The 23,551-nt window shown below is 37.4% G+C and overlaps 1 protein-coding gene across 5 annotated transcripts in view; it reads left to right on the top strand.

Annotated features, from left to right (window-relative positions):
- Window positions 1-23,330, top strand: part of LOC131048660 (CRS2-associated factor 2, mitochondrial) — a 109,140-nt gene extending 85,810 nt beyond the window's left edge. The window contains exons 3-7 of one of the 5 annotated variants that reach the window (XM_057982705.2): window positions 17,324-17,381; window positions 17,496-17,549; window positions 17,647-17,774; window positions 17,985-18,090; window positions 23,060-23,330. In XM_057982705.2, coding sequence (XP_057838688.1) covers window positions 17,324-17,381; window positions 17,496-17,549; window positions 17,647-17,774; window positions 17,985-18,090; window positions 23,060-23,124 — 411 coding nt within the window. In that variant the 3' untranslated portion in view covers window positions 23,125-23,330. Of the gene's footprint in view, window positions 1-17,323; window positions 17,550-17,646; window positions 17,775-17,984; window positions 18,924-23,059 lie in introns of those variants that run through there. The other 4 variants (XM_057982700.2, XM_057982701.2, XM_057982703.2 and 1 more) reach the window with 4 other exon arrangements.
- The last annotated feature ends 221 nt before the right edge of the window (window positions 23,331-23,551 follow it).

Raw genomic sequence — 23,551 nt, 5'->3', positions numbered from 1 at the left:
TCTGAATATGGCTTGTGACGTGATGATTAGTCACAAACATTTGAATCTCCTTGGTTTCCATGTAAATTTGTTTGACATAGTCAGTTTGTGTGCCAATCTTTGCAAGATTAAATTGAGTGGATTGCAAATGGTGTCCAAAAAATGTGATTATATGTAGCCTCTATTATAGACCTAGCCGCCCTACAATTTTTAGCATTGTCTGTTATGACTTGGACAACATTTTGAGGCCCTACCATCTTAATGGATTCTATGAGGATATTGGCAATGGAACTTGCATCTTTTACTTGCCCCTCACAATCCATTGCCGTCAAAAACATCGTCCTTTTAGGGGACACAACTATAACATTGATCAATGGCCTATTTTTGCAATCTTTCCATTCATCAAAATTGATGGACACTCTTGTTTCCATCCATGTATCTTTGATCACTCTTAGTGATGTCTCTATTGAAGCTTTCTCCTTCACCAATAAGGTGGTTCACACCTTTTCATACCTAGGACTAACATAATGAGGAGGTGTATTGTAGAGGGTATTCACCATCTCCCGCCAAAATGTTGATCTAACAATGTTGAAAGGAAGCCCATTGCCATAAATGCAACGAGCAATGCTCTAATTTGCAACCTCTCTGATTTCATTTTTGAAGGCCCTATCCAATGGGTCTCTTTTTTGTGTAACCACAACATTCTTTGGTTCAGAAGGTGGTGGCATTGGCATGAAAGGATGTGGGTCAGCTGGTTGTGTCAAACCTCAAGTATTTTCTTGGCAAGAGGATGATCAGTCTTTGATTTGTTGCTCTTCATGTTGGCTTCGTCTTGTTCTCTAATATAATCCATGATTGAATTTTGTGGTAGCCCTTTGCCATCTAATCCTCAACAAGCTTTTATTTTGTGTCCAGGGATGGCGAATAAGTGACCTTTCACTCGTTAGTATGAGCTTGTATATTCTATGCCTCAATGGTTACACTGCCAAAGAAAACTCCCACCACTAGACATTTCCTTAATCATTGTTGTATAACACCAAAGAGCTGAAGCTGCATCAATGTTAAAAGGACTCTCTTCATTTTGGCCCTGGGCAACTAAACTAGAACATCCACGTCCAACCATTATGTATGAATAATGAACCTAAAATGGAAAACATTAATGAAAAAAAATTGGCATTATAACCCCTTATTATGCATATACAAAGTTTAAGAAAATATTCAAAATTTCTTAATTTTTTTTTAAGAAAAACCTGAAAAATCTTAAAAAAATTATCGAAAACTTGAAAAAAATGAAGATCCACTCACCTTTGATGGCTAAATCTTCCTTCTCCAACAATTCCTAAGGTTTTGGTGTGTGTCTCACTCCTCTGTAGCCTTCAACTTCAAAGCAAAATGCAGCAACCTTCAAACAAGCTTGGAGAAAAAAATGGTGAAAATGCAAGTTTTGTGATGAAAATTGAGGTGGAATGACCAAAGGAAGGATAGATAAAGCATAATTAGGGTTGGAGAGGCTTTCCTGAGTTTTAAATGTTATTTTTTTTTGACATGGGACATGCTGTGACATTTTCACACATCGCCCCATTGCAAATGGGGACCCCCACTTTTTCGCTTTCTAGGTTAGTTGTCTTAGCTTAACCGTTGGTAGTTTTTGTCTTTAGCTATTAGCCTTTCACTTGGAAGAGGCGTAGTATCTTAGGTGGCCAGGAAGTAATCAAGTCATGTCTCTCTCGTCAGGATGAAGTGAGGTCAGTTACTTCTCAAAGCTTAGGGCATGAATGATTCACATCTTTTGCTCACTTTAAAGGAGATGAAATGATAAATTTGGCCAAAGCAAGTTTGTTTCAAGGGTCAAAATTCTAAGGAAAGAAAAGTTCTAGAGTTCAAATTAGCATGAGAAGCTTGGAACAAAATGGTTAAGACAACAAAGTTGCCATTTTGGGAGGACTTCCGATGAGGCCTGAAAAGCACGAACTAAGACTTCCAATGAGGCATCAAAAGCATGAACTAAGCCTTGGGACTTCGTTTGATCCCTCAAATCAGCAAACTAAGCTTTGTGCATTGCATTGCTTGAAATGAGGTCATGATCTTGCTGAGTATGATATTGCAATCTTAATTGATAGCAAGTCAGGAAGAGGATCGATTACTTCCAATGAAGTTCCAAATCCACAACCTAAGGAATGGGACTTCCGATGAGGCCTTCAAAGCATGACCTAAGGACTGAAAACTTCTAGTTGGGCCTCCAATGTGCGACCTAAGACTTCTAGTACCCAAGCAAAAGCGTGATCTTCCTTCCATCTCCCTTCATTTCCTTCCATTTCCATCTCCCTTTCACCTTTCCATCTTTCCTTTTACTCCTTCCTCCCGTTCATCTTTACCTCCTTCGTTGCACCTCTTATGCCTTCACCACATTCTTCACCTCTCTATCTCCCCTTCCATCTCTACTTTCCTTCATTTTCTTCCATCTACCCTCACCTTTCACTCCGATCTCCTTCCATTACCTTTCTTCACCTTCACCTTCACCTACCATTACCACCTCACCTACATCTTCTATCCCTTCATCCCGCGGCACCCTTCCAACTCATTATCTTCAACCCTCCTACAGTACTGTGCCACATGCTTGGGCCCCACAAACTCTAAGTTGGAAATAAAAGTTTTGAAGGCATTAACAATGCCACCTTAGAAGCCAGATCATCACTTCCTATGCCTTCCCCAAAGCACGAACCTTCTCCTTTCACTACCTTTGATCACCAAAAAACATGAACTAAGGATGACGACTTCCGATGAGGCCCTCAAACCATGAACTAAGACTTTTTGTCAACCTTTCAATCAGCGACCTAAGCATTTTCACTTCCAATCACCCCCCAAATGTGCGAACTAAGGATAAGTATTTCCGCCACCCAAGAGGAAATGCGATTTGCATCTAAGGCAAGGGAGAGACATTTAACATTAGCGCCAGCTTGTAAGAAGGGGCCCATGTAGGAAGAAGATATGTTACATATGCTAAATTTAAAAGAATAAGACTAGTTGGCCTTGTTCAAATGAAATTTGAAATTGCGAAACATTTAAAAAGTAAAAGGGTCGGCTTTGTTATCAAAGAATGCATATAAGAGAGAGTGATGATCGCTTTGTTTGATCATTAACTCAAATCAGAATTTATCCTCTAAGCAGCAATTTTGCTTCTTCATCAGGAGCAGCATGCACTGAGGCGATTTTGATTGGATTTACCAGCAATTTCCTTACATATTCAAACCAAATTTCTTATTGGATTTGCAGCGAATTTTGGAGGCAGATTTGATGCGAGCCTAATTCTGGTTTTTTTTCAATGAAGACGTACAGGCGAATTTTTAATCAGAACTGATTTTGATGAATTTCCCCAGCCAAGGCATTCTAATTTGAGCATAATTTGATCAGATTACAAGTTAGATGACATCAGATCCAGCTTTGAGATTAATGACCAGATTCGAAAAGACTTTAGGAAGTAAATTTTGGGTAATATTGTTCCCATTTTTGATGTTTTGATTAAAGTTATGTTCTTTTCAGGTCTGATGCAGGGAGTCAGCATGAGGAATAATGGAAGAACAGGTCTCTAAAGCGTAAAGGAGAGATCACACTCAGCAGTGCAAAGGAGGAGATCAACATAACTTCATCATTGTATCAAGCAAAGCAAGAAAGCAGGTTGCTCCACCTAATGAACACTCCAACATTCATCAACATCATAAGATGAAGACCAACCTAATAAATGAGCTAACACAAGTGAAACAATTGTATTTTAAGGATGAATGATCAAACACCTCCAAAGATGCCGTTGAATGAAAAATGGAGAGAACTTCCATCACAAGGAAAGGCAATACACGACAATTGTAAGGATCAAGTATCAAAGGGAAGAACTAATGACCATCTTTAATTTCCTTTAAAAATCCAAGAAAACTTGTCACGATAGCAAGCATGTAATTCAAGACTAGACTTCAAGGTGATAGGGCTCAAGAGCAATACAAGGGGTGAAATCCAAACATCCTAATGAAGGAGTTTCCATGCATGAGAAAATTGATAAAGGAGATAGTTTCAAGAGAGTTAATCAAAGTTAGAAGATGAAGCAAATGGGGAATATCTCTTACCTTCATACCGTTCTTCACTGCAAGCGCTTGATAATGTTGAGTATCAAGAGATGTGCCTCATTCATCCACACACTTGTGATGAGTTACAAGAAGCAACAAGCTGAGGTGGTGCCCAGTCATCACTTATCCAATCACATCATTTCAAAACAAGGCGTCTAAGTTCAATGTACCTGACTAATCCAACAAAGAGATAACTACCACATGTGGGCACAAAGTTCGATGCACCTATCATTGTCATCTATTGGTCAATTATTCAAGGAAGAACACATGTCCCATAAAATATAATTTTATCATTGGTCAAGCATTAAATGCTTTGTAATGGGTGTAACAAACCATAATTAGGGTTTCTATCTTTTGATCTTGGCCATTGATTGTGAATCAATCCAAGCCACTCAATTGTAAAGGTTAATAGAAGATAGTCAATAGTGAATAGTTAAGAGTTCAATAGCAGATAGTCAGAGTATTGTAGGAAGAGAAGGCAAAGATTGTTGCCAAGACTTTGTTGTAAGCAGCATATTAATTTCATTGAAGATATGGTGAACTTTATTTGTTGATTCAACAATTTGCATGGTCTCTACTTGTTTAATTTTCATATTGTTTAGATGAATGGAAGAACTTTGTGTATGATCAATGGTGAAATTCAAACATCCATACTACTAACACTTTGCTGATTGTAAAGTGCCTTGCATAGTCAATTGGACCCATCTTAGCCAAGCTTAACTTCAATTACTACTTCTTCATTGATATCCTTCACCTAGAATGTATCTATGCTTGTAGTGGTGATTTGAAAATCATTAGCTATCCCTAGAAGATCGCACTAGCCTTGTGGAGATGTTCGTTGCATGTCAAACCAAAGCTTAGTTGGGTTCCACCAAAGATTGTCCATTGCTCTTACATTCTTAGAGGATTAGATTAGCTCTCTCAACTCTCATCCTTTTTCCTTTTGGTAAGTCAAGTGAAATTCCATTTTTCAGCTACATTCAAGCATTCAAGTAAAACGTAAGCGAGATCACATCAGACAATTGAGTCTATCCAAGAGCATGTCAAGACCTGACATTCAAAACCTTGGAATCATCCCATTTGATTACGCATCTTAGCACTTAGGAGGATTTTGTTCAAGAGAGGATAGAATACTTAGAATTTTATTCTATGTTGCATAGTGCGTAAATACACCATCAACATGACACTATTTTAGGCGCCCACGACACTGGGTATGCTCGAGTTCAGTTGGGATCGCCTAGGGGAATCTAGGTGACCAAGTTGAACCTTGGAGGAACCCAGGGGCAAACTGGGACCGGACGTGGACCTGGATCGCACCTAGCTCCAAACCTAGCCCTTCTTGCACAAATCTGGTAACGGAAAAACCAGAACATTATAGCCAATCGAAGTTTTCTTACAATATTGACCTGAATCCTAGGATGTTAACATCCTTCAATGTTCAATTCGTGGTCTGGATGGGGTTCAAAATTTAATTGTCTATGCTGCTAGGAAAAAAGTGTCAATCTTGAAGCTATAAAAATCAGAACTGCAACTTTGCTGTGTAGTTTCAATGACAACACTATAAAACAATTCCGTGCAAATTAGAAAGCTGCTTTGCACTTTATTTATAAAATCCCAATGAACTGATTCTGTCTGTCCTTATGAATTCTTTTTCTTGTGGTGGATATACAATAGCAGAGCATTTAGAGGTCTTCTATGTGGATGATGGCATTCTCTAGGTTATATAGGACAGATTGGTAGACAGGTGACACAACCAGGAGGGGCTCCAACTACAGTGTGACTCCTTTATCAAAATGCAAGCTTCAATCTAAATAATTGGATTTTCCATGTCATTAATTGGAATTTAGGACATATAAAGTTTTCAATAATTTTTATTACTATCATTTTCTAATATTCAAAATTCTTTGATCCCACGATATGATGGACATATTGCTGAATCTTATGTATAGTTATTCTAGTTAGTTTTCTGGAGAAGATGCAAATGTGGTTAAAGTTTAGGACATTCCTGGATTTGTCATTACATCTTACATGTGCATGGCAGTTTGGAATTCTGCATACTGTTGATGCATCTACTAGCAGTTGCTCTTGAGAGATCAGCTGATTGCTCTTGCATGTTTGTGAATGTGAGCAAATACAGGTTAGATGCACCAAATGCAAGAAATGGTAATGCATTGTTAGAACTAATAGTTAGGATCATCCTTCGGTAAATTTTTTTCTTCTGAAAAACTATACTATTTATTTTTTGATAAATCATTGAACTGTGTATTAAGGGATAGGGACCTGTTGATGTGTTTTTAGTGTCACCTTACAACACAGAATAAAATACCAAGTATCTTATCCTCTCTTGAACAAAATCTCCTCAAATGTCAAACTTTGTGATCATACGAGGTGACACCAAGGTTCCTATAGTCAGGTCTTGACTTTATATGCATATAGACTTAGTGTATCAATGTGATTGCTGGTAATCGAAGGGGACTTACGTTTATGAACTACGATTGGAACGTGAACATTGGATGTATCAATCATGTGATGCTTTTTCTCTTAAACTAATTCAAACTCAAATGGAACAAAGGACAAAAGGGAAAAGGGTTTAGAGAATCTATGCTAACTCCTAATTGCTAAGGACAATGACAATAACGAATGATACTTGGATAGACAAATCCTTCATGAAACTACTATTCTACTTAACTGGAGATAGCTCACAATGCCATAGAAAGATCGTGATCTCCTAAGTGTTGATGTGTTTTTTATGCACATAACAATACAGAATAAATTACCAAAGTAATTTACCCTCTCTTGAACAAAATCACCTCAGATGCTAAGAATGAGATCAACTAAAATGATTCCAAGGTTTCTACATGTCAGGTCTTGACGAGTGGGTAAGTTCAGTGGTTGATGTGAATTGCTGTGTTTCACTTGGGGACTTACACAAATGTTTGGATTATCATGAATGATGCGGAATAGGTGTGCTGACAACTTAAGATTTATCAATAAGGCTCTGGATTTACTTCTTACTAAAAAAGGGGGAAAAAGAATAGGGTTCAGGAAATCTATTCTAATCCTAGGAATGTAGGAAATGATGGATGGATCTAGTGGAATCAAACCAGACAAGGTCTCACAATCAGGTATTGACACAAGCTTAGTGCAATCATCTAAGGTATACTTAATGATTTTCAGACTATTACCATCAAACGTAGACACCATCCAAGTTGATGCTTGTCAACGGACGCATAATAGTTGAAGTTATGCTTACTCAAACTCCAGTTGACCACACAAGGCGCACTTACCAGCGGAAAGGGGCTAGTGGTATGGATTAAGGATTCCACACAAATAAATTCAACAAATCTTCCACTCAATCTAACATAAATGAAAATAAATTCTAATCTAAATTCTAATCTAAATTCTAATCTAACTTGGAGGAATTGAGAACCATGAATGCAAATACAACATTTGAAGAGCAAAATCACCAACAATTGAACAATGATTAGGATTCAAATAGCTGTAGCATATACCAACAATTCTACAAAAACTCTCTCTTACAAATGAGAGACAAAGAGGCATATATAGAGTCTCTTACAAAATGGATGGCCCAGATTGATCTAAGATCAACGGCCGAGATCATGCCAACAAAACCCTAGAATTGCCCTAATTAGGGTTACATAAAAAATGGCGCCACCAACATATGGCCCAATGAAAAAATACCTAGTCATGATATAGGGAATCTTCTAGAAGATTCCTTCTTGCATCTCTCTCTCTCCTAGCATACTCCAAGAATCTAGCCAATACTGAATCTAACTCCTCCATGGAAATGCTAGGCAAGGTATCCTGCTGTAAATCAATCACATCCAATGAATCCGAGCAAGCATTCAAAGTGTTCTCCCATTTAGGCATGAGCTTCCGCGAATTATGAACATGAATCAACAAAGAGACCAAGTCATCAATCTGACTCTTCTTCAAAGAGTCCAACTGGCAAAAATACATAAATTTCATCTTGTCTCTTAATTCAGCTAAGTGTAAACCACTAGCATCACTAACATCAACACCCAATAATTCCTCAATCGAGGCAAGGATCTTCATCTGAATGTCTTGAATTAATCCTTCCATCTCCATACAACTTGATTGGGCGTTCTCATAGCTGATTTCTTCAAGGCTAGTGCACAATACCAGCCATGGAAATTATATATGTCTCCACTGTGCACAATGTTCTCGCTGACCAAGGTGGAATTAGGAACCTTCTTCAATGCCAGGAGGCGTGGAATAGTCTTCTCTTGGATAGGCCGGAATTCTTCCCAAGCTCCCTCCAAATACTGGATTCTGAATACAAGCGTTGTTGTCTTATCATATGCTTGAACAAACTGAGTAAGGAAATCATTTGCTTGCTTTCTTGTGCTCTCAATCCACTTTTCCACCTGTGTGTACCTCTCGCTACCTCGTAGTGTGAATGTATTCCATGGTCAACTGCAATAGGGGAAATAAGGGTGGGATCTCCATGCCTTGTCCCTGTAATATACTCTTTGAGTCTAATATTTTCTTCTTTGTACCTTTCATTCTTTGCAATTGCTGTGTCTAACTTTGCATTGATTGCTTGGAGGTTGTCACCAATCTCTTGGAATCTTGCCCTGCGGATGGACGACCAAGGGCAACTGAAGTGATCTGGAAATCCATGGGAGTAGCAGTGTCCGCTGTCACACTGGCTCTAGGAACAACAATCTGCGCAATCCACATTCCTGTCTCATCTCTAGCTATGTGCGACAAAATCTCCGCTCTCTTGGGCTCCTTCTTAGCACTCCTAGCTAGGTAGTCATCAATATCATCAATAGGCTGTACCTTTATCATTTGTTTACTTTTCTCCATGCTTCTCCTCAGCCATTCAGGAATAGCAGCCATTTCCATACCATCATCAAGACATACTTCTCGATCCAGTCCTTTCAATGCCGAGATAACATCCTCATTATCATCAGGATTATCCTTAGTCCAATCATATACTTCATTTCCCAAGCTAACTTCCAAAAGGACAGTAGGGGATTTCGGCTGATCATTATTCTCATCAGGAGGTGCAGATGTTGCTGTGGCATGGAACTCCTAAATATTCTTTGGTAGTATCACTGTGTTGGAACATTGCCGAGTCTCCTTATTCTGTTTTGTTACTTCAATCACTTCGATTGATGAGACACTGGGAGGGGGTGAAGGAATGATAAGTGGAGTAATGATAGTCTTCTATTTCTTCTTCACATCCTCAATCTTCTTCCCTCTATCCTCGACTTCTCAAGGCATGTTCTTCCTTCTCTTGGGAGCTTGACTCTCTTCGTTTGCATGAATCCTGACATTACTGACAGTCCTCTGATCATCCTCGGAAGTAGACTTTTCCGGCTTCATCCTTTCATAAGTGAAGGGAACACCCAGGTCAACTAATTTATTCATCCGCATATCTACCCATGTGCGGGAGAAATTCAAGACCTCTCTCATCAATACATTCAGGTCAGTCTCTTCTGACTCTGACCAATTTGGCAATAGGATTGCCTTCTTCATTTCATTTTCATAATGTGGGTGTGTATGATCTCTATCATCTAATACCTGATCAGAAATGAGGAGAAGTCCACACTTCCTCATGAAATCCACTGACATTCTGGACCACATTCTTCTTTTCACTGCTTGTTCGTCCATTAAGTTAGCCCAATAATCCTCTATGTCAACCTTATGAGTGAACTTCTCTCCTCTGATCCTTCCGACCTTCTTGTTTGGGTTGAATCTTTCTCTTTTCTTGTAGGTAGCAAATCTGTAGAATGCAATCTCCTCACCTGTAGTGCTGGCAGCTATGGCGGATTGGCAGACCTCTGACGTCTTCCCAATTGAAATAGGGAACATCATTCCTGTCCTGTGCTTCTCTCTCTGGATAACATCGAACTCTAGAAGCTGTCTTACCACTTCCAACAATATCATTCTGTCAGTTGGATACCTAGGAAGTCTGTAGGGTTCAGATTGAAACCCATGAATCCTGAGGTATGTGAAAGTGGGAAACTGTATATACCACGATCCATATATCTCTATTAACTCTGTTGCCTCCTTGGACAATCTTCTGTGGATTCCGCCCTGCAGCATCTGTGTGATGTACATAGTGAATGCATCATTCACTCTCTTGTAGTCTTCAATTCTGTGCATACTCAGCTGGGGGTAGCATTCATAACTCTTAAACTGTCCTTGCCCATTCCCGACTTCACCTTTGCATATTAATCCTCTGTATGAAACGAATCGTGCAAGCAGGTACACCAGGTAAGAAGTCATGGCGAATGACTTGGACCGCTCTACATTCCTCAACTGGAAATCCAGATTGTCGTTTTTGATCTTGGACCAATTCACTAGTGTTCCTCTAAGACAATCCTGGATGAAGTAGAACATCCATCCATGAAATAGTGCTCCTTGCGGCATTCCCATCACTCTATTGAGTAGGAATATCAAATCACTATATTCCTCCTTAAAATCTACGCACATAAGTGTCTTGGGAGCCTTGGAATGATGATTCCTAGGTTCAATCATCCACTCTTTATTAATTAAATTCTTGGATACACCCATCTTCTTCGTGTATCTGTTTGCATAATCTTCCTTGGTCACATCCTTCATGTCTGTTCCGCGTGGAATTCCGAATACTTCAGCAATGGCATCCTGAGCAAGGTAGGCGATGACAACGCCCTTGGGACTCTTAATCATTCTTGTGAGTGGATCGTAACATCGTGCACACTCCAGGATCAACTCACCGCACTTTATGGATTGTGGAAACCCAATGGTATGGAAAATGCCACTCTTCATAATATTCGCATATGCTGGAGAAGGAACCTGATCTCTGGATCCGAACATCCGACGCTGCATCTGGTCAAAGTCCAGGAAATGCATGTTGGTATCAGTGATCTCCTTCCATCTGGATGAAATCTTAAACTCTGGATAAAATCCAGTCTCCAACGTCTTCAGCAGCTCTTTCCTTTCCTTGTATCCTGATTTTGACATCGTACCTGTACGAAGGTGGAAGTTAGTCCTAGGATAAAAATAAATACTTATAATAAAATTCCTGACTTTCTAGAGATTTAGCTAATTTAGAGCATGGAGTCAGGAAAATAATCCATACACTTGGTAAATTTTAGCAATTATGTTCGAAGTGTGACAACACTAAGGCATGGAAGCCTTCCATAAAATTCATTTATACCTCCTTATGCTTAGAAAATATGCAAGCTAAAAAAATGCAAAGGAGTATACCGGATAAGTGGTGACTAAGGAAAAGTGTGAAAAGGTTGTGTTTTCACACAATGAATGTCTGAAGACACCTTCCGTAGTCAACAATGGAGGTCAAAATTCTGAAGACAACTAGCACCTTGCAAAGTGGTTTAAATCCCTGAAAATGATGAAAAATTGCTAAGGAAACAACCCCAAGCAAATTCGCCAAAATTGGTTAGGTGGTTGGAAATGAAAAATTTCTGAGGACAACCGCCTAACAATGGAGTTTCAGACCTCAGATCTGAAGCGAATCAGTAGGCCGGAAGTGATGGCAGCCACCAAACATGCATGAAAATCATCAAAATATGGCACCAAAACACCTCCCAAGCAAAATCGAATTTTCCCCAAGTCTAGCGCCAAAAATGGAATCTTGAAAATTTGATGTCAATGGCAGCTTAGATCTGTAGCAATGAAGGATGGCAGCAATCTGGAAAAATCACCCAAGTTGGGGTTGGATACCCCAAACACACAAAATTGCCTTCCTTAGCAAAAATTGAAATTTTCAAAATTCTGAAAATTGTTGTTAATGGCAGCAATCTGCAGCAATGAAGGTCTGAACAGCAGCAAAAATGGTGGAGGAAAAATCGCCCAAGTCTCCAATCATGAATTTGCCAACTTTTACCAAAAATTGCTAAATTTGGAAAAAATCGCCAAACTTAGCAAAATCGAAAATCTGAAACTGGTCTTTAATGGCAGTCAAGGAGGATAGATCAGCAAGCTGGAAAAAATGGAGGAAAATAAATCCTCAATCCCACACTTCACAAAAACGCCTTGCTAAAAAATTAGCCCATCTTGGAGAAAAATCGCTTTCATGGAGACACCTGGCAGAAATAATAATGAAATAATGCTGAAGTTCTTCTCATATACTTGCTTTCATCTTTCACTTTCACCACACAAGCAATGTGGGATTAAAAAACACTTGTATAAATACTTGCTCGGTGAAACCCTAATTTGCTTCTAGAAGATTCAAACATTTAATGATTATTGCAAGTTATTAAATTTGCTTTTAAATTTTAAATAATCATTTAATAATTATTTAAAAGCAATCAAAATGGGGCCTTTTATTAAAATATTCCAATTTAAATCCAAAATAAAGCCTCCAGGGGAAAATCGCTATAGGTTGGGATTGAGAAATCCCTTTAAAAATCACTTAAGTGTCAAAATTTGCCCCATAGGGGAAATTCGACCCATGCTTGGACAAAAATCCATGCTCAATTTCATCAAAATGCACAAAAAAACCATCCCAAGGGAAAATCGATATGAGTTTGGACAAAAATCCAGACAAAAATGCACTCATTTTGCAAAAATCACCCCCCAGGGGAAATTCGATGTGTGTCTGGACAGAAATCCACACTCAAAACTCACTTAACTTGAAAAAATACCTCCCTAGTGGAAATTCAACCTCAGTTTGGATAAAAATCCAGACTCAAAACTCTTCATAATGTTCCCAGTGGAAAATCGATCCCTGTTTGGATAAAAATCCGGACAAAAATCCTTACAACAATGCTCAGGGGAAAATTGATCCCTATTTGGATAAAAAAATCTAGACAAAAATCCTCACTTAGTTGTCACAAAAATCTTGGTGGAAAATCGACCCAGGCATGGAATTATCCTTGCACTCCAGTCCGCACTTCAGTCCACACTCCCAGGGGAAATTCGATGGCAGTCTGGATAAATCCTGACACTTAGCCAAATTTTAGCATTTCCAGGGGAAATTCGACCCAGGTGTGGATAAGCAGTGGGGGAAATTAGTGGCCAGTATGGATTCCAGGGGAAACCCATGTGTAGTATGGATTTTGAGTGAGGGAACGGGTTGGGTAGTCTGGAATGTGAGGGGAAAAACACCTCTAGCATGGATCTTGACCCTTTAACCCTTGGAATATGAATTTCCCTTAGGATTTTATCATTTTAACCACTCAAAATCACTCAGCGACTTTAAATTTGACTGGACTTATACTGATTTTCCAAAAATATGAGCGAAATGCTAGGAAAATATTGGAATAAAGTGCGAAACCAACTTAAATATTACCTTAGGAGCGAGAAAACAACTCCAAAAGGTCTGTGAATATCTTGGCACTTTAAAATCATTGATGCGCGTGTTTAAAACCACGTTAACGTTCAATAGGTCTAACACTTAGCAAAACTTAGGATCATTAAAAATATCATCTTTTGCAACTTGATCCTAACACTTCAAAAACCCTAGACGACACTAGGCATGATCAAAACTCCGAGACTCGGGCACGGGAAACGCAAAATTGCCCACTAAGCAGCCAAAACCCTAACCTAACAATGCAGGAAGCTAGCAAAGAGGGGGGTCCCCATTAGCAATGGGGCGATGTGTGAAAAGGTCACAACACTAAGGTAGTGAAAGATCTTCATATTGTAAACAATCCTTTCAAACACCCAATACTAGGGCAATCCAAATGAAGTATTCACAATCGAACTTAGCCACAATAATAATTAGGTTCAGGCTAACCATGCAAAACGACTTGCAATCAACAAGGTGTGAATGATATGAACGGAAGGATTCATCAAATATCATCACACTTCTTCATCACAATCAATGAAATTTATCTAAATTTGAGGATATAACAAGAAACCATGCAATATGTAGAAGAAAAACCACTATCCACTATAAATTCAATGAAAAGTATGTTCATTTACATGCCTTGGCAACAATTTCTGTCTTCTCCTACTCTACTCTACTTACTATCTTACTAATATAAACCCTGCTGCTAACTATTGTCTATTGATCCACTATTAACCTTTACGAATGAGAGGATTGAGCTTTATATAGAGCTCTCTTTACAATTCAAAGGTTCAAATTGATTCTCAAATCAATGGTCAAGATTTTACAATAAAAATCCTAATTAGGGTTTGTTACAACAAACTCCTTGACCAATGAGTCATTACATGGAATTGGACGCATGTCCTTTTATGAATGCCAACCAATGAGTGTTGAGGTTAGGTACATTAAACGTTGTGCCTCCACATGTGGTAGTTATCCTCGTTGGATGAGTCAAGTACATTGAATTTGGATGCTTTGACTTGGAATGATGTGATTGGGTTGGTGATGACTAGGCACCACCTCAGCTTGCTGCTCTGGTAGATCATCACAAAGAAGTGCTTGTGGTTGAGCAATATCTCTTGATACTCAACAACGTCAATGCTTGATGTACTTGACCTTCTCCTTGCATTGGTGATTGATCTTTGTTGCCTTGCTGAAGTGTTGTGGAGAGCTTTCCCTCTTTGTTGCAATGTTTCCTTGAAATGCTTGCAGGCTGTTCCTTCACCCCGTTCCTTAGTTGCCTGCAAAACAAACAAGGATAGGATCAAATACACAAGATATATCTTGATTTCAAAAACATGTTATCTAATATAGACTCTAAAATGTTCTGATTTCTGATTTTCAGGTGTGCAGGTCTGAATTCTGAGTCTGATTTTAAAGTTTACATCCTTTGATCAACTCCTTCATCTGATTTGAGGTTCTCACTTAAGCTCTAAAGGTCATGGATTCCCCGCTTTCACCTTAACTTATGGAATTTTCTTGGGTTTTCCTTGATTTCTTCATGATTCTTGTGTTTTCTTCTTTCATCATTCAATCTCAACTTCATTTCTTTCACTCTCACATCTCTTCTTGTTCTTCGTTCTTGCTTCACTTAGGTGTTCATTTGCTAAAACATAGGATATTTCACGTACCTCCACAAGGTTGTGGATTTCTTGCACTCAAGGAAAGATGTTGATCCTCCACCCTAAGGTCGTGGATTCCTTGGGGTCAAAGAAATTGAGCACTCACTTCCTTCAAGTTGTGAATAAAGTTAATCACATCAGCTCTTACTTATCTTCATCATTAAAAGCACTTTGTTTATAAATTTTGAAGATCCGAGGATGAATTTAATTGAGGCGACTTTTATCTCACATAACCTTCTAGACTTTCAAGTTGTGGATTCCCTGGGGTCAAGGAATTTTAGCACTCGTGACAAATCGTTCATCTACCTCAAGATAACTACCTTTCTAACTCATTGATTAAGTTGATCACTTCAACTCTTCTTGCCTTTCTCATTAAAAATACTTTGCTTGCACATTCAGAAATCTTTAAGGACAAACTTGATAGTGCAACTTTCACTTCACCTCACCCTCAAGTCGTGAATTCCTTGAGGTCATGGAATTTGAGCACTTCATGGATAAATACTAAATAGCTCACTTCCCTCTATATCACCTTTTTTGTTCAACTCATTGATTTCGCCAAGTAAAGGAAGTTGTTGCAAGATTGATTGGAGGTAATCTCTACTTGTTGAAATCATTTTGAGCATTAAGTCACCAAACTTAGTATTTTGCCCAATCCTTGTGAGGTTGATCATCTCACCGAAGTCGTGGATTCCTCGAGGTCAAGGAATTTGAGCACACAAGGATAAATTCACACCTCTTAAGTCTTAGATCTTTGCATTTGATCATGAAGACATGGATAAACTTGCTCATTCCAACTCACTTATCTCGATGGATAAAACTGATAGTGCAACTCATGGATAAAACTAGCCCTCAAGACCCTCAAGTCGTGGATACCTAGAGGTCATGGAATTTGAGCACTCAAGACCCCCAAGTCGTGGACTCGTTGAGGTCATGGATTTTGAGCACTCAAGGCACTTTACTCTCATCCACACTTGTAAATTTTTTGATATCCATTCTTCATCCACCTAGGTCTTAATGGATTCCTTTTTTCCTCATCCAGTCCTTGAAGCGCTTCTACTTGCTTGAGAGTTGCTCATCATTCATAAAACCTATCTCATGACATAGCCTATGGGTTGCATTGTGAATCACCCCTCCATGAAGATCTTGTCTCTTATCATAAGCTGAGTGAGCTCCAAACTAGCCCCTCGAGAGACCTGATTGTTGCGTAACCACTTGAGAAACCAAACCCTCTCATAAGCAAATGCTAAAGACTCAAACTATCGCCAAGCTAGACGACTAAGCTAAAACAACTAGGCTACCAAGAAAAAAGTGGGGTTCCCCATTTGCAATGGGACGATGTGTGAAAACCTCACAACAGGACCTATAGTGGCGCAGTCTAGCTTCGCGACTATCAAAATCCTATGTGGATATTTCAAATCACTCTCAATTTTGTACGGTAACTTACTTGTCAAGTCCTCTACTTAAAAAGTTTGTTTTTGAGTCCACATGGTCAAATATGATGCCATGTCAGCTACTTGTTTGTTGAGGTGTCCAAAATAGTCTGAAAAAACAGTATGACCGATAGTTGTGCACTAAGTCATGTTTATTGTTGCGCTGGTGTGGCATCACATAGTTGATTGCTCTTTTAAATTTAAGGGAATATTTTTGCAGATAAGTATTGACATGACATTTTTAATGCTCCACTAAAGGGCTCATTTTGCTTAACTACTATCCCATGTATTGGACCCCACTCCACTTTAAGTCCCTTGCCCTTCAGTTGCACGTCAGTGTGAAAAAATTCCTAGTGCATCTTTCTTCACTTGGGAAAGTATTAACTATTCTCTTAACATACGATTCCAAATCCTAAAAGTTCTGTTAATTTAAATATGTCAGCAGAGAATGAAATGTTTTCAAAAGATGACTGAGCAAAGTTCAAAGAATATTTTCAGCTAACTGATTGATCAGAGAGAATCAGGCTGTTTAAATGCTGAATTATCAATTGATGAAAGGAAAACCTAGTTAAATGTTAAATTTTACTTGACGTATGATTTCAAATCCTAAAGTTTTTGTTAATGAAAAAATATCAGCAATATATATGATTTCTTAATTAGAACAAGCAAAGTGAAGGGATATTTTCAGCTAATTGATTGATCAGAAGTATTTGTTACTGGTTAAACAATGAATTATCAACTGATGATTGGAAAATCCAAATTCACCTGCTTCTAATTCTTATTTGAAAACTGGTATCATTGTTTCATCTGTAAAAATAATTATGCATTTATGCTTGTATTTTACAGGACAAAACTGGTGGGAAGATAATTTCTCGCAGGACTAACATTCTTATACTGTATAGAGGTAGGCATTATGACCCCAAACAAAGGCCTGTTATTCCTCTAATGTTATGGAGACCTCATGAGCCCATTTATCCGAGATTGATCAACAATGTTGTTGATGGTTTAACATTTGAAGAAACCAAGGACTTAAGAAATAGAGGTCTGAATGCACCAGCTTTGACAAAGCTTAGTGAGTATTTATTGTCTGTGTTCATTTTGTGGAGTATATGTTTGCTTTATTTGCTTTGAATTTTTTGGTGATTTCTTATTTTTTTTATTGTATGCAGCACAAAATGGTTGCTATGTACGTCTTGTGCAGAAAGTAAGAGACGCTTTTGTGCAGAATGAAGTTTTAAGGATAGATTGTACAGGCATGGAAACAAGTGATTATAAGAAGATTGGTGTAAAGATTAGGGTAATTTTTTACGCGGTCCTTTTTTATGTGTTAGCACTTTGTCTGTGTTTCAAATTTTCATTTAAAGGCGGTCCATTTGTGTTCTTTTATGCCTTAATCCACATGAAAGAAAGTATGTTAGACCCACTGATGCCTTTATTCATGTGCTGCATTTCATTGTGAAACTGTTCGAGCAGCTTCTTACAAGTTTATTATCATTTTTGAGTGCAGGATTTAGTACCATGCGTCCTCCTTATTTTCTTGGATCAACAAATTGTTATCTGGAGGGGCAAGAATTACGACAGTACAAAAGCTTTTCCCAGTGAGTCATTGTCAGGTATTCTTTCCGAGGGTTTAAACATTTCTTGAAGAATGCTAAAAGCACTTTTGGTGTCATTGGAAAAATCTCTAATCGTCAGATAAAACCAGATTGACGAATACCATTTTAGTCCTCTTCTAATCGAATAAAGGACTGCAAACTTCACGGTGTTTAATCTCATTTGCCACAAATCTTCATGTTGCCATGTAAGCTTGTGGTTCTCGAATATGTGAAGTGCATTTTGCATACGAAGGTCCAACGTTTGAAGCTTTTAACTGCATGCTTTCCTTTGTCAGACTAACAATGGACTTTAGATCACAAGATTGAATCAGATCCCAAAACTGATTGTTTACAGTGCAAAATGCAAGCAATGATGTCAACAAAATTCCCTTGATGCCATAACAAATTCCGAGCGACACTTCTAAATTTAAAAAAGACACTACCGTTTTGTGCAGATGGTGGTATAAGAAACGTTGAGCAATTGTACATTTATAAAGAGTTGATTCTGTCACACTTATCATGAAGTGCTTAGGTTGGTAGAGTAGCTAACATTTTGTAGCATTCTGGAAGGGAAGATCCTCATTTCCATGAGTATTGGCTAAAATCACACCATGTACTAGCAGCAGAAGCCAATAATATTTTGAACATGTTGTGCAATATGTGCACTTTTTGTGCATTGGTGGAACAACTTGTATACAACTATAGATATTCTCTGTCCACGCGCTAGGTTTTATAAAATTTCATCAGTGGACATTGATGACTTTGGAAGTGAATATTATACATAAGTATAAGAAGGTTCTATAGCTTTGCTAATATCATTAAGTGAATAACATTGATAATCATTTGAATTATACGTCGCAAACTCAGGCTTGACAGACTCAAATTTGGTGACCACAACTTGAATTTTTTTTTTCCCTCAAGAGTAATAAATTTTATGCAAGATACAATTACAAAATGTATCAAATGAATTTATAAAATGTTAGGTAAGCGTTTTCTATTAGATTTGAATACAAAATTAGTATTATATTACTTCATCATGGGAATATAACAACTAATAAATAAATATGATATATATTATGAATTTATCATGATTCATTTGAAAATCATCATAATAAATTGTACATTCATACACGTTATAACAATTTACATTTTTTTCTTCTCATTCTAATAAAAAATTGTGTCAAAGGTTTATGCCTTGCAATCGATTGCAGCTTCCATCTTTGAATTGGATGAGAATGAGTCCTTTGCCTTGTGTTCAACATCATCTATAATGATGTTATTCAATCCAATGTCTTTTGTTTTTGTTGTAGTTACACCCATTACAGCTTTGCCATTCAAAATCAGCAATCATGTCTTTTGTAAAGATGAGGGTGTCGTCATCTAACATAGACCATTATTTGCATGGATCAATTTCATTCAAGTCTATAAGATCCTAAGCGGTCACGTCTACATTTTTGTGTGGAAAAAGAGGAGGTATTGTTAAAAAACTAGGCCATTGAGGCATTATTGAGCCAATATATTGTTCTTCATGTGAATAGCCTTAAACAATAATTCATAAAGTTTTAAGTTATATGTTTATAGAAATTACAAAATTCAAATGTTTGTCATGCTACTTAAAACAATGAAGAGATAACCATTAATGAATGCTCTTATTATTGTGTTACTTACAAAATAAAGTGCTACAAACATTGCACACTATATGAGTTGGGAAAAATACCTTAATATTGAGTGGAAAGAAGAGGCAACTACTCTTCTACTTTGAGTAAACTACTAATAAAATAGACTAAACAACATATAATTTTTCTTTCGTGTTTGAGGAAGATACTACACGTAATTGTCTTCACTGGCTTGCTCATATTGAAGTTTACATTCTATATTTGTAGATGTCTAAAACTTTAAGAAATAAAGAGATGTTTGACCTTCCATCTCCTTTTCGAAAAATTGAACAGACAATGCATGTTTGCTCTTCCTTCATGCCAATTTTCACTTCCCCTTGATGGAAACACCAAATAAACATGTTACTCTCTTCTTGGAGAGTGACAAATTAGATAAGAGAAAGTGGGAAGCCCACGTTTAAACATCTTTGTTATTTGATAGAGTCCTAGATGGTAAAGTACCCATGTTAGAAATAAACATGTTACTTTTTTCTTGGAAAGTGACAACTTAGATAAGAGAAAGTGGGAGGCCCATGTTTAAACATCTATTTAGTTTAATGCAGTTCTAGATGCTACCAAAAGCACCCATCTTGTACTCTAGAGTGATAATGCAACCGTGTTGTAGTCTTTGTAGGATTTTTTCTTTGTTTCCTCAGATTTTTATTTTTAATTTTTCGTTGCATCTAAATTCATTTTTTTGTTTATATTTCTCTTATCTATTCATGACTATACAATATCATTAATCACTTTGAAATCCATTTGGATCATACCCCTGTTATTAATGGAGGTTTTGGTCTCACGAAAGCTTACAATTGAATATCATTATTTTTTGGTCCTTTATGAGATCTTTGTTTGTGTTATTTTGCACTGTGATACACAAAGCATGTTGCAATTGATGCTATAATTTAGCAATCCATGGATTTCTTCTTACTTGCTACAAAGGAGGACAAACATTACAACATTTTTTGAGGGGGAAACAACCTTCTTGAACATCACAAGTTTTAGGAAAATATTAGGGCGCTATTCAAATGCCCATACAAATGACAACAATCTTATCTTCTTTCCTTTTTCCTTTTTCAATTCTACTAGTGCCCTTTATGTAGTTCCATAAATTCTAAGAGTTTGGAATCTTCTTTCCTACTTGATTACGATAAGTGTTATCATTTTGGAGGTTACAGTGAAGTACATTGCGACAGAATAAGTAGATACATGCTGACAACATTCCAATGTTCATAACGCTCTTTCTCAAGAAAAATAAATGCCTTGATAACTCCAAGGATTTGTAATAGCTACCCAACTTTTTAATCCTTCATACGATTATGGAGGCTACATAGTTATCCTTGGTAGGACAAAGCTGAGCTTACAATCCAAAACCATTGCAAAGGAAATGCAACGTACTTAGTTGACTACCAACAAATCTAAAAGGCATATTAGGTACAAGAGACGCATCCTTTTATACAATTCTACTCAAATATAATTAGGACATAGAATGTAAGATACAAAGGGGAGGCAATAAAAATTATAAGTGTATGGAAAAAATAGGATAAAAAAGATTTATGAGGAATGATGTACAAGTGAACATTATATCATATATATGACAATGAAATGTTGTATTGAATAGGTGCACTCTAATGTCATGTCAATCACAATGACACAATGATACTAACAACATGAGTAACCTCACTATTGCTCCAAGCAAGTTGACACAATTGAATGCTTACCAATCATGAATGAAACCACCATGATGAACCTACAAGAGTGTGGAATGACACTACAATAATGATAAAGTACTAACATGTGACTGTGCTCTCTCATGAACAAACATAAGGATAGGATGAGGGAACTATCTACCTCAATACAACACCCTATGCATATAGGACAACAGTCATAACACCAAAGGAAACCTATATAAACAATGGGGAAAGTTGGATGTAGTAAATCTCGATTGGACAGTACAACTACTAGTTTCTTGAACAAGAAGTGGGACAAGGGTGACAACCATCTCCAATCCTCTCGTGTAGTACTCAAACAACATCTAAACACAAGTGATAAATCTCCACAAGAGGTTGCAGTACTATGATGTACATACCTTATAATAATAAGAAAACGAACAAGTTGATTTCATACACATGCATGCTTCTTAATGTAAAAGATGGAATAAATTCCAACCAATGACACAATTCAACCAAGTGTCAACATGGGAAGACTCACCAAGATAAGGGGAACACGTTTAATAACTAAAGTTCCCCCCAAAATGGTTGAGTATATGTTGGCTAACGGAAAAGAAGATGACAATGTGTCATAGGACTATGGCACCCAAAAGAAGTACTAACAGCTAGAGAGGGCACTAGCACACTAAAAGGACACTAACGCACCTTGGTTTGGTGTTCCAAAGATGCATTGACATACTAGAACTACACATGTCCAAAACATGCACTAGAGTTTAAAAATCGTTATAGTCATATTTTTACTCTATACTCCTATTTTTTGTGTTATAGTCCTAGCTATATACTAAATAGATGACTGCTTCTAAGTCTCATACCCAAGTACAATGCTTAGGACACCAAAAAAAGAAAGAAAAGATACTCCAAAATGATTGAATATAACTAGGAGCTCAAGAGAGACATCCACATCGAATCTCTAACACACTATTCAATAAAGAAGAAAAAATCAAACATGAATAGACAATGACTAAAAACAACTAGGAGACTAAGAGAGAAATCCACATCCAATGTCCAACACTAACTAATGAAGAAGATGCTATCCACAAGATAAGAGGCCTACAAGGGACTCCAACATGAGTCCAAGGACATGAAGGACAAATGGAAACATTACCCACATACCCTACTTGTTCTTCTACCAAGAGGAGAGCTGAAATGACACCACCCCATGACAAGTGTTCACTTACACTTCTGAAAACAAGGGAGACAAACAACACATGAACCAAGGAAACCAATTAATTTTTTTCTAACATGTTGAAATCATTTGAAATCACTTCAAGATCAAATCTTAATATGATCTAGTTTCTTTTTATCAACAACCATTTAGTCAAAAGAGAGAATGTGTTATAAATGTTGTCTATTTGACACCAAGTCAACATAGCTTAAAATCAAAGAGAGGATTCTCACCACCTATATGGGTGAATATGATCCCACACAAACATATCCTTAAACATTAATGGAAGCATTTGTTGGTTATTAAGGTGTTTCTTTCTTGTTGTTTCTTAGTATTTATTTAGTATATTTACTTTATGCCTATGTTGCATTTTATTGCTCATCCTATTTTACCATCTAGTATGACATGACTTAGTGAGTTTTTATTGTGCTTGCAAGTGACAAAAGGTGACAAGGATTCATTTTCCCCACATGAGACTATAGGCATCCCATTTTTGTGGTAGATATTCTTTGCCTTGTATTGTCATCTTGAAATGTGTGTAAATCAATATTCCATGATAGGTTCCTATGACATATTATAACACATAAGAATCACATTCTATGACAAGTTGGACAAGTGTTGTGAAGCATCTTGCATGGGGAACATAGACACCCAAATTGAGTTATCACAAGATGTAAGATAATCAACTATTAATAGCTAGTTATGATAGATTCTCTTACAATTGTAAGTGTTGTTAGTTATGACAAATTCTAAAATTGTTGTAAGATGTGTAAGAGCATTTGCCATATCTATTTCAAGAAAAAATGGAGCTCCCAATATTGGAGGTTTTAAAGAGGTGATAGAGATATTTTCCAGGTTTCATTTGCATGCTAAGAGATATTGGAAATTGTGCCATGGGATTTGGAAACCCACGTCTTGTATCTTTCTCT

This window comes from Cryptomeria japonica, chromosome 1 (genome assembly GCF_030272615.1).
Source record: "Cryptomeria japonica chromosome 1, Sugi_1.0, whole genome shotgun sequence".
NCBI lineage: Eukaryota > Viridiplantae > Streptophyta > Pinopsida > Cupressales > Cupressaceae > Cryptomeria > Cryptomeria japonica.
The sequence above is the reverse complement of the archived record's forward strand: the minus strand, read 5'-3'. Positions and strand labels throughout refer to the sequence as shown.